The following is a 12,209-nucleotide window of genomic DNA, read 5'->3' as shown; positions in this document are numbered from 1 at the left end:
AGGGTGGGCGCTCTTCATTAACTGGACCGTTAATGTAAGATAGCTACCGAAAATCCAACCGGGAAGTCGGGATGAACTTCCTTTACCCAAATGATGGTGAGAACACTGAGCTTTGTTGCCTGAGGGAGAGTTCGAGGTGAATCCTACAGATGCATTTGAGGGGAAGCTAAACAAACAGACAAAGGCACTGGGCACACGTTTGCAGTAGACAGGGAGTGAGGCCTGGTGATGTGGGATTTAGGTGGGGAGGCCCGAATGGAGCATAAACACTTGGGCACGATCGAGGCTTGGGTGGGTACCACAGGGGCTTGGCACCTTTGTTGGCACCTTTAGTCGTACTTAAATTTCATTTTTGTTAGTCTTCTTTCAGAGTTTCTCTTTGTTTTCGCAGTTTCCCTTTAAGGGGCTGCCATTTAATTTGCCCCCTTGTTTTATTAATTGAGTTTAATTGTTTTTTTACCCCCGAAAATAGTATAAACACTAGCATGCGCTGCTTTGGTGTTGCATGTATAAAGTTATGAGGGGGCGTATTTAGGGTAGACAGGGACTTTTCCCCTTGATAGAGGGATCAATAATCAGGGGGCATAGATTTAAGGTAAGGGGCAGGAGGTTTAGAGGGGATGTGAGGAAGAATTTTTTTCACCCAGAGGGTGGTGGGAATCTGGAACTCACTGCCTGTAAGGGTGGTAGAGGCAGAAACCCTCATAACATTTAAGAAGTATTTGATTGTGTACTTGTGATGCCTTGGCATATAAGGCTATGGGCCTAGTGCTGGCAAATGGGATTAGAATAGACCATAAGACATAGGAGCTGAAATTAGGCCATTCGGCCCATCGAGTCTGCTCCGCCATTCAATCATGGCTGATAATTTTCTCAACCCCATTCTCCCGCCTTCTTCCCATAACCTTTGATCCCCTTACCAATCAAGAACCTATCTATCTCGCTCTTGAATACACTCAATGACCTGGCCTCGACAGCCTTCTGTGGCAATGAATTCCATAGATTCACCACTCTCTGGCTAAAGAAGTTTCTCCTCATCTCTGTTCTAAAAGGTCTTCCCTTTACTCTGAGGCTGTGCCCTCGGGTCCTAGTCTCTCCTACTAATGGAAACATCTTCCCCACGTCCACTCTATCCAGGCCTTTCATTATTCTGTAAGTTTCAATCAGATCCCCCTCCCTCATCCTTCTAAACTCCATCGAGTATAGACCCAGAGTCCTCAAATGTTCCTCATAGTTAAGCCTTTCATTCCTGGGTTCGTTCTCGTGAACCTCCTCTGGACCCTCTCCAGGGCCAGCACTAGTTAGGTACTTGTTTGACCGGCGCAGACTAGATGGGCCCAAGGGCCTTTTTCTGTGACTCTATCACTCTATGCCAAATGTGGTGTTATATGGAATCCTCTGCAATCCACAGAGTTGGCTGTTAGGCTAAGGGTGCCAACGCTGGGGTTCCTCCCCACCCAGTCCCCCCCCGCAATCACCCTACTTCTTCCACATTTCGTGCTGTTTGCCCTCACCCTCGCTTGCAAACCCCTCCGTGGTCTCACCTCCCCCCCATCCCCAATTCTGAAGTCTCCTCCAACCCCACAACCCTTTGATCTGCCCTGCTGTCACCCAGTTCCACCCTCCTCGAGCATCAGCGACAATCATTAGGAAGGCAAATGGGATGCTGGTTCCTTACTGAAAGGGCGGTGGTGGAGAGTGGGGTAGAAATGTAGGGAAGGGCTTGCTACAACGATACAGGGCATTCGTGAGTCTGCGTATCATTAATATCTCCTCACTGAAGGAAGGGTATACTTGTAGCGGAGGCAGTTGAGGTGCATTGTTGGCCTACTGTTAATGCACTAGGCTAATGCAGGTTCAAATCCCTCCCGGAACTCCTCCTGCCTTTTTTACCCGTGTCGGAGGCTACTTAACCCGACACGTCTGTGGACGATGCCAGCTCCCAATGTGGCCCCCTCCTCTGCATTGCCGGGGGAGACTAAACGCCGACTGGGTGCCTGCTTTGCGGAACACCTTCGGTCTGTCCGCAAGCATGACCTAAACCTCCCTGTCGCTTGCCATTTCAACACTCCACCCTGTTCTCTTGCCCACATGTCCGTCCTTGGCCTGCTGCAATGTTCCAGTGAAGCTCAACGCAAACTGGAGGAACAGCACCTCATCTTCCGACCGGGCGCTTTACAGCCTTCCGGGTTTAACGTTGAGTTCAACGACTTCAGACCACGAACTCTCTCCTCCGTCTCGACCGCACCCTTTTGAAATCCATTTTTTAACGTTGAATTTAAATTTAAATTTATTTTTATGCGTTATTTATTTATTGATTCGTTCAGTTTTTTTTGATCCTTTACCCCCAGTCACCACACCCCACCCTCCAAAAAGGGCCATCTATCACTTGTTCCTATGTTGTGATCTCACTGAACGCTGACCCTTCTGCTATTCAGACATTCCGCTATTGTACCTTTATGCCACCATCAACACCTTCTTTAGACTTTAACGCTATCATTAACACTCCCTTCGTCTTGCGTCCAGGACATCTTTGTCGATCTCTCCTGAGATGACACCTACCGCCGACCTTCCACCTTGCTCCCCCTGCTCCACCCCCAGTATAAAATGCATCAAATGTCTACTGCTGTCCAGCTCTGAAGGAGGACCATACGGAGATGAAACGTTAAGCCTGTTTCTCTCTGCGTAAACGCAGGATGGGTGGGATCGGACCAGCCGCCGACTACGCACCGCCTCTGTCCTTACGTCCTCTTGCGGCCAATTGAGTTAGCTCAGCAGGAGCTGCGTGGGATGGGCAGAGACGATCTGACAGTGGCCATTTTGGGGAACTTCTCACCCGCCGGGGCCCCCCCACTTCAGAACCCTTCTGGAAGGGTCCCGCCACTTTGTAGCATCACAGGTGTGCGATATGAACACCAGGGCTAAGGAAATGGTTGGGGGCAAAACGAGTGGGGCCTGAGCGACCGCGCCGAACACACAGTGCTTGGTATTTAGTGCAGTCAGCGCCATCTAATTCTATGTCAGACAGATGTTCTACCCAGTGAGTTCCTGTTGTGACTTGCCAAGATGATCCCGCTTTCGGTCTAATGATGTTGACACGAACGTATGAATTAGGAGCGGGAGTAGACCACTCGGCCCCTCCAACCTGCTCGCCCATCCAATAAGACCATGCCTGATTTAATTGTAACCTCAACCCCACATTCCTGCCTCTCCCTGATTAGCCCTTCACCCCTCCTTGTTTACCAAGAACCGATCTTGCCTTAAAAATATTCAAAAACTCTACTTCCACAGGCCTTTTGAGGAAGAGGGTGCCAAAGACTCATGAACACCAGAGAAAAGAAAACATCACAAGTTGCAATGCACTTAATATGACTGGACTGATAAAGTTCAGCTTCGTAAATGTGCAATGGATGTAAGAAATATCAAATGGAGTTTTGAGGCAGAGTCTTTGAATGTTTTTAAGGCCGAGGTAGATCGATTCTTGGTTAACAAGGGGGGCATGAAAGGTTATCGGAGGGGGGGGGAGGCCGGAATGTGGGGTCGAGGTTACAATCAGATCAGGCATGATCTAATTGAATGGGGGAGCGGACTCGAGGGGCCGAATGGCCTACCCCTGCTCCTCATTCGTATATTTGTATGCTGTTCAGTTTTGGTGTCTAAGTTCCGAAGAAGAGTCATATTGGACTCGAAACCTTAACTCTTTTTCTCCCTTCACAGATGCTCCCAGATCTGCTGAGTTTTTACGACACTTTCTGTTATTTTTATCTAGAACTCCGAACGTGGTTTTATGTTACAACGTAAGAGGTGACACCTGAGCCTTTGGCCAGAGTTGTCCTCACTGGAGTTTAGAAGAATAAGAGGCGTCTTGATGGATGCATATAGGACCCTCAGGGGATTTGACAGGGTGGATGTGGAGAGGATGTTTCCCCTTGTGGGAGAATCTAAACCTAGACATAGAATCTAGACCTTAGGTCACCACATTATAGGAAGGATGTGATGGCACTGGAGGATGTGCAGAGGAGATTCACCAGGATGTTGCCTGGGATGAAACATTTAAGTTATGAGGAGAGGTTGGATAGACTTGGGTTGTTTTCGTTGGAGCAGAGAAGACTGAGGGGGCGACCTGATCGAGGTGTACAAGATTATGAGGGGCATGGACAGGGTGTATAGGGAGCAGCTGTTCCCCTTAGTTGAAGGGTCAGTCACAGGTGGACATAAGGTCAAGGTGAGGGGCAGGAGGTTTAGGGGGGAGGATGTGAGGAAAAACTTTTTTTACCCAGAGGGTGGTGAGGGTCTGGAATGCGCTGCCTGGGAGGGTGGTGGAGACGGGTTAGCCTCACATCCTTTAAAAAGTACCTGGATGAGCACTTGGCACCTCATCAACATTCAAGGCGATGGGGCCAAGTGCTGGTCAATGGGATGAGGTAGGTAGGTCAGGCGTTTCTCACAGTGTCGGTGCAGACTCGATGGGCCAAAGGGCCTCTTCTGCACTGTGTGTGTGATTCTGTGATAGACGTCACTGTTTGTAAATATGGGTTCGTCCATTTAAATGGAGACGAGGAGAATTTCCTTCTCTCAAAGGTTGGTGAGCCTTTGGAACTCTCTTCCCCAAAAGGCGTTGGGAACAGGGTTTTTGAATACGTTTAAGGCCGAGCGTGATAGATTCTGGTTAAGCAAGGGGGGGGGCGGTGAAAGGTTATTGGGGGGGTCGGCCAGAATGTGGGGCTGAGGTTACAATCAGATTGGCCGTCAGCTTATTGAATGGCGGGGCAGGCTCGAGGGGCCGAGTGGCCTCCTCCTGTTCCTGCTTCATATGTTCGGACAGCGCAGGATTGAAACAGGTAACCTTTGCTCTGTATATTTCTGAATGGGGAGGAAACTCATCCTGGCTAAGAATGGAGAACAGGCCGTGTTGCATTCGTTGCTTGGTCCAATCCCCCGCCCGGTCGCCGTCCAATCAACATGCCCGCGGAGCTGAAATCGAGCGGGATTTAGAATAGGCGATGTAAAGGTGACCCGGGGCGAATTTCTAGAGCCAATGATGCCCCCCTGCACCCAACCCCGGCCAAAACGGTTTGACCCGGGCCTCTGGAGCAAAGCGATTCACCCATGCTCACTCTCTCTTTCTCTCCCCCGCCTCAGATGTCCTGTTGCGGCCCTCGATTTCGGTGTTGCGGACGTCCGGCATGTTCGTCCAAGGCGAGGCCGTCAACTTCCGCTGCTCGTCGGCCAGCGTCTTCGCGGTGATCACCTTCTACCTCTACAAAGTGGGCGAGTCGGGACCGGTGGCCTCGGTGGGGCCGACGTCAGCCTCCAGCGCCATCCTGACCATCCACAACATCAGCATGCACCAGGAAGGCTACTTCACTTGCATGTTCAAAGTGCTGATCAACCACAAGATGCACTCGTCCACTCACAGTGACCGGGTCCAGGTCGCCATCACAAGTGAGTCGCCGATTTTCACCCCCCACCCCCGCTTTCTGGTTTCGAGGTCGCTCTGCATGAGTGACTGAGGCAAAGAGGCAGAGGGCGACATTTCTAAAAGTAAAAATAAAAAACTGCGGATGCTGGAAATCCAAAACAGAAACAGAAACACCTGGAAAAACTCAGCAGGTCTGGCAGCATCGGCGGAGAGGGGAGCTCAGTTGACGTTTCGAGTCCTCGTGACCCTTCAACAGAACTAAGTAAAATTAGGAAAGGGGTGAAATATAAAAGCTGGTTTAAGGTGGGGGGTTTGTTGGGACAAATAGCCAGTGATAGGTGGAGATAACCAAAATCTGTCACAGATAAAAGCGCAAAGAGGTGTTGAAGGTGGTGATATTATCTAAAGGAATGTGCTAATTAAGAGTGGAAGACAGGACAGATAAGGTGCAGATGGCTCTAGTGGGGGGTGGGGAATACTAAAAGGTAGAAATAAACAATGGTGGAAATACATTTTAAAATAATGGAAATAGGTGGGAAAAGAAAAAATCTGTATAAATTATTGGGCTCAATATTGAGTTCAACAATTTTAGATCTTGAACTCTCTCCTCCATTCCTACCCGCTTCCCGTTTCTTCCCCCTCCTTTTTGTTTTTTCCAATAATTTATATAGATTTGTCTTTTCCCACCTATTTCCATTATTTTTAAATGTATTTGCACCCATTGTTTATCTCTACCTTTTAGTATTCCCCCACCCCCCACTAGAGCCATCTGCACCTTATCTGCCCTGTCTGCTACTCTTAATTAGCACATTCCTCTAGATAATATCACCACCTTCAACACCTCTATGTTCTTTTGTCTATGACAGATTTTGGTTATCTCCACCTATCACTGGTTGCTTGTCCCAACAAACCCCACCCCCCCCAACTCATCCCCTTAAACCAGCTTATATTTCACCCCTTTCCTAAGTTTACTTAGTTCTGTTGAAGGGTCATGAGGACTCGAAACGTCAACTGTGTTCTTCTCCGCCAATGCTGCCAGACCTGCCGAGTTTTTCCGGGTATTTCTGTTTCTGTTTCAGCGATGGATCTGAGTTTGCTGATGAGGCCAAGCTAGGGTGGGAAGGTAAGCTGCGGGGAGGAGACTGAGAGGCTGCAAGTCGGGCGAGTGGGCAAAAGGTGACTGATGGGAATGTAACGCAGCGGAGTGCAAGGCTGTTTACTTTGGCCATGAGACTGAAAGAAAACAGAATTTTTTTCTTTATCTAAAAAGGTGAGGGAATTATAAGTGTCGATGATCAAAGGGTGTGTTTGTAGAAGGAACGCGGAAAGTTAGCATGCAGGCGTAGCAAGTAAGGAGGAAGGCAAATGGCATGTTGGCCTTTATTGCAATGGGATTGGAGTACAAGAATGAAGAAGCCTTGCTACTGTTGTGCAGGGTTTTTGGTGAGACCCCATCTGGAATATGGTGCGCAGTTCTGGTCTCCGTGTTAAATGAAGGATGTACTTGCACTGGAGGTGGTGCAGTGAAGGGTTCACTAAATTGGTCCCTGGGATGAGAGGCTGTGTAAACTGGGTTTATATTAGAACCATAGAACACTACAGCACAGAAAAACAGGCCATTCGGCCCTTCTAGTCTGTGCCGAAATATTATTCCGCTAGTCCCATTGACCTGCACCCAGTCCATAAGCCTCCAGACCTTTCCCATTCATGTATCTATCCAATTTATTCTTAAAACTTAAGAGTGAGCCCGCATTTACCACGTCAGATGGTAGCTCGTTCCACACTCCCACCACTCTCTGAGTGAAGAAGTTCCCCCTAATGTTCCCCCTAAACCTTTCCCCTTTCACCCTAAAGCCATGTCCTCTCGTGTTTATCTCTCCTAATCTAAGTGGAAAGAGCCTACTCGCATTTACTCTGTCTATACCCCTCACAATTTTGTAAACTTCTATCAAATCTCTCCTCATTCTTCTACGCTCCAAGGAATAAAGTCCTAACCTGTTTAATCTTTCCCTGTAACTCAACTCCTGAAGACCCGGCAACATCCTAATAAATCTTCTCTGCACTCTTTCAATCTTACTGATATCCTTCCTGTAGTTAGGCGACCAGAACTGCACACAATACTCCAAAGTTGGCCTCACCAATGTCCTATACAACCTCACCATAACATCCCAACTCCTATACTCAATAATTTGATTTATGAAGGCCAGTCTGCCAAAAGCTTTCTTTACAACCTTATCTACCTGTGACGCCACTTTCAGGGAATTATGTATCTGAACTCCCAGATCCCTTTGTCCCTCCGCACTCCTCAGTGCCCGACCATTTACTGTGCATGTCCTACCTTGGTTTGTCCTTCCAAAATGTAACACCTCACACTTTTCTGCATTAAATTCCATCTGCCATTTTCTGGCCCATTTTTCCAGTTGGTCCAGATCCCTCTGGAGATAGTCTCTGGAGTTTAGAAGAATGGGAGGCGATCTCATTGAGACCTGCAGGATTGTGAAGGGGTTTCCCAGGGTGGGCGCCGAGGTGTCGATTCCGCTGGTCGGGGGGAATCTCAAACGCGGGGGCACAACGTCGGGATAAGGGGGCCGATCATTTAGGACTGAGATGAGAAGGAATGTCCTCACTCGAAGGGTTGGGAATCTAGCCCAGAGGATTGTGGATGCTCCATCGTTGAGGGCCGGGATGGACAGATTTTTGGCCTCTCCGTTAATGATGGGATATGGGGAGCGAGCAGGAAAATGGAGTGGAATCCCAAGTTTAGCTGTGAGCACACTGAATGGCAGAGCAGGCTCGATGGGCCGAATGGTCTACTCCAATCCCCGTTTCTTATGCCCTTGTGTCCCCCTGAAATAGATACTTAAACGTGCATACGTCACACGATGGTCACCATAGCCTTAGGGAAACAAGGGAGATTTACCACAATGGTAGCCTCTGTATGGGAATCTAGTTGTGTGGAGCCACTGGGGGTTGCTTTAGACCAGGGAACGTTCAACTAAGGTTGGTAGCTTGGCACCAAGAATGAGCAACATGAAAGAGAATAGAGAACTCTTGCATGTTCCCCTCAGAACAAAGAAGGTTATGTGGAGATTTCATTGAGTTGATCAAAATTATCAGGGGTTTCAATAGACTAGGGGTGGAGGTAGGCGTGAAAGTGTGGGGGCGGAAGGTGGGACAGGTTTCCTGGCCAATAACAAAAGGGTACACAGTTAAGATAAGATAATTGAGGTTTAGATGCAGGTTCAGAAGTCAGGAGTCAAGTTCATGGTGCAGCTCATTTATACATGCTAGAAGCAACGTACATTTATACGCAGGGACCCGGTCGCTTCAGACAAAAGGAATATGGTCAAACCTTATGCCTTTGGTTGAAGCCGGGAACCTGGGGAGCCTACAGTGCTCCGTTGCTGTCTCCATGGCAACGCGTCGAACAACCCGATTCAGCCGGCCCGCCAAACGGCACCCGTTTGTCCCGTCGCCAACATCACAGTGACGCTTGGAGACTTGGCGCTCGGGTGTTTTCCCTGATGATCGTCAGGCGTGAATCTTTGACGAGGCTGTCTCTCGTTTCGGCATCAGTCCTGTTCTGCGCTGCGAGCGACTGAGACATACGATAAACGTCAGATAAGGCGAGATGCAACAATGGGGCAGGCGCTCGTGTAGTTACGAGCCACGATATTTGAAGACATCCATGTGTTCCTCCTCGTGAGGTGATGTTGAGCCCCTCCTACATTCGCTCATACACTCCTGCCTTATAGACCTTGCCATTCTTTATTCTTAAGAGGGCAACAAACTTACGAGGATATATACATTTTAAAAAGGTATTCATAAAATTTACAACATACGTTTGCAGAAAACAGCTTAGCGTCTGATACAAAGGGTTCCCTGAAGACTTTGAAGATGAGATTCAATTCTCTTAGCTACTGCCGAATCTCAGACATGTACATCTTCTCTCAATCATAGTAAGTTTGTTCGTCAGTGGTAATGGCTTCCTCTTCCATGACACCCAAACCTTCCTCATCTTGATGGAACATATCCATTAGTACCTTATTGGCACACATGGCCCCTTTAATGTCTTGTTGGGTGATTTCGTAGTGTCGTATGTTTCGTACACCTCTCATGCTTTGCAAGATGGTGGTTCTGCTTGCAGAGGTGCAGGATTATATTCTGCATGGCCCTACCTCCTCCCTGAGCTTAACTCACCACCACCCCACCTCCCCCCCCCAACACCAATCGCCCCCCTCCCCCACCACCTTCCCACTGTAGAAATCAGGATTCTGGCTCCCCAGGAAGGGGCAACCTTGTCCGTCAATGCACAGCGGGGGTAAGAGATGCCAAAAGATTGGGTTGACTTGCGTTCAGGCCTTGCGTTCACAAGAGTTGCCTCCCTTTTATCTTTCAGGCAAGGCAGAACGACCCACGATATCCAGGAACACCGAGTTTCATCTGTACCCCCAGGGGCAGCTACTCACCCTGCTCTGCACAGCCCCGAAAGCCTACCGGACCCGCAATTTCCAGCTGTACCAGAATGGGCTGGAGATAAGCACCAGGTTGACCGTGCGCGACTCAGTTGCGGAGTTCACCATGGTGAACACGACGATGGCCAATCAGGGAGACTACACTTGCGCGTACCGGACAACCATCGCCGGGCGGGAGTACAACTCCACCCAGAGCGAATCCCTCGCGATCGCTATTTCAGGTAGGCAGCCGAAGTCCCGCGCAAAGAAAATCGAGACTGGAAACGAGCACATCCCACATGGCGGCAGCGTCGGGCCGATCGGTGTCAATCTGCTCTCGAACAACGATCCAATTTTTCATTGAAGAGCAAAAAAGAATTGCGGACGCTGGAAATCCGAAACAAAAACAAAAACAAAAAAATAACCTGGAAAAGCTCAGCAGGTCTGGCAGCATCGGCGGAGAGGGAGCACCGCTGACGTTTCGAGTCCTCACGACCCTTCAACAGAACTAAGTAAAAATAGAAGAGAGGTGAAATATAAGCTGGTTTAAGTCGGGGGGCGGGGGGGGGTGGGGGTGGGACAGGTAGAGCTGGATAGAGGGCCAGTGATAGGTGGAGATAACCAAAAGATGTCACAGACAAAAGGACAAAGAGGTGTTGAAGGTGGGGATATTATCTAAGGAATGTGCTAATTAAGGGTAGAAAGCAGGACCAGCAAGGTGCAGAGAGCCCTAGTGGGGGTGGGGTGGGGTGCAGGAATCGATAAAGGCTAATTGTTTTATCTCTACCTTTTAGCCTATTTTGATTCCTTCACCCCACCCCGTCCCCGCTAGGGCTATCTGCACCTTGCCCGTCCTGCTTTCTACCCTTAATTAGCACATTCCTTTAGATAATATCACCACCTTCAACACCTCTTTGTCCTTTTGTCTGTGACATCTTTTGGTTATCTCCACCTATCACTGGCCCTCTATCCAGCTCTACCTGTCCCACCCCCCCCACCCCCCGCCTTAAACCAGCTTATATTTCACATCTCATCTATTTTTACTTAGTTCTGTTGAAGGGTCATTCGGACTTGCTCCTCTCCGCCGATGCTGCCAAACCTGCTGAGTTTTTCCAGGTATTTTTGTTTTTATTTTTGTTTTGAGTTGAAATCGGATTGGATTGGAGGACATTTTGAAAAATGCAGCCCCTTGATATGAAGTTAGCAGGATCGGTGTCCAATAAATGAGCAATTTCAGACTTTGGATACGTGTAGAGAGTGGCCAATATCAGATCTGACCATGCACATCTTCCCCTTTGATTAAACAATATTAAACAGAGGACCCAATTCTAAAAGGGGTACCAGGGTCAGAGGGACCTAAAATACATCATTGAAGACGGCAAGGGCAGGTAAAGAAAATCTCTTGTAAAGCATAGAGTACCCTAAGCTTTATTATTAGAGTACAGGAGAAAGGAGGTGACTTTGAATTTGCATCAGACACTAGTTCAGCCTCAGCTGGGGTATTGCGTCCAGTTCTGAGTACCGCTCTTTAGGAAGGTTGTGAAGGCTTTGGAGAGTGCAGAGAAGATTCACGGGAATGGTCCCCGGGATGAGGGACTTGGGTGACGTGGATATCTTGGGGAAGGCGGGACTGTCTTCCTTGGAGAAGAGAAGATTGCCAGGAGATTCGATAGGGGTGCTCAAAATCGCGAGGGGGCCTGGACAGGGTAGAAGAGGGTGAACCTGTTCCCATTGGTCGTGGCGGGGGGGGGGGAGAGGAGATCAAGAAGGAGAAGGCACGGATTGAAGGGGATCCGGCGGAAGAAGCAACAGCGACCTGGGGAGAAACAGCCTCAGGCATTGGGAGGAGTTCCGGATCTGGAACGCGCTGCCTGAGAAGGCCCGGGGGAGGCAGCTTCAATCGAGGCTTTGAAAAGGGAAGGAAACTGTGGTCTGAAAACGAAGTGTGTGCAGGGTTACAGGGAGAAGGCAGAGGTGGGGCGGGGTGGGGCGGGGTGGGTGGTGAGTTGCTCGGTTGAAGAGCCAGTACAGACAGGATGTGCCGAATAGCCTCCTTCCGTGCTGTGATCATCCTGTAATTCTGCTTGACCCTGCAGTTGAGCTCAGCCAAACAGGGACTTGGAAATGTGGATGGTACAATAGTGGTGGCTTGTATTAGGTAGACAGTAGCTGCCCAACATTCAGCTCGATTTACATCAATGAAATTGTACAGTGGACGGTAAGACGCTGGTAATATCCGCTCCTTTCTCCAGGCGGGGACTATACCAGGCGCCAGTAGCACGATCACCTGTTACTTTGCTCCAGCCACAAGATGAATATGCCAGGATTTTGAC

The 12,209-nt window shown here is 49.1% G+C and overlaps 1 protein-coding gene across 1 annotated transcript in view; it reads left to right on the top strand.

The window, feature by feature from the left end:
• LOC144676589 (antigen WC1.1-like) overlaps positions 1-12,209 on the top strand; it is a 52,168-nt gene that overhangs the window by 15,974 nt on the left and 23,985 nt on the right. Inside the window, exons 5-6 of the mRNA XM_078536973.1 lie at positions 5,143-5,445; positions 9,822-10,118. Of these exons, the coding sequence (XP_078393099.1) occupies positions 5,143-5,445; positions 9,822-10,118 (600 nt within the window). The remainder of the gene's footprint in view (positions 1-5,142; positions 5,446-9,821; positions 10,119-12,209) is intronic.

This window comes from Cetorhinus maximus, unplaced genomic scaffold, assembly GCF_964194155.1.
Source record: "Cetorhinus maximus unplaced genomic scaffold, sCetMax3.hap1.1 HAP1_SCAFFOLD_1717, whole genome shotgun sequence".
NCBI lineage: Eukaryota > Metazoa > Chordata > Chondrichthyes > Lamniformes > Cetorhinidae > Cetorhinus > Cetorhinus maximus.
This window is presented reverse-complemented; position numbering and strand designations above follow the sequence as displayed.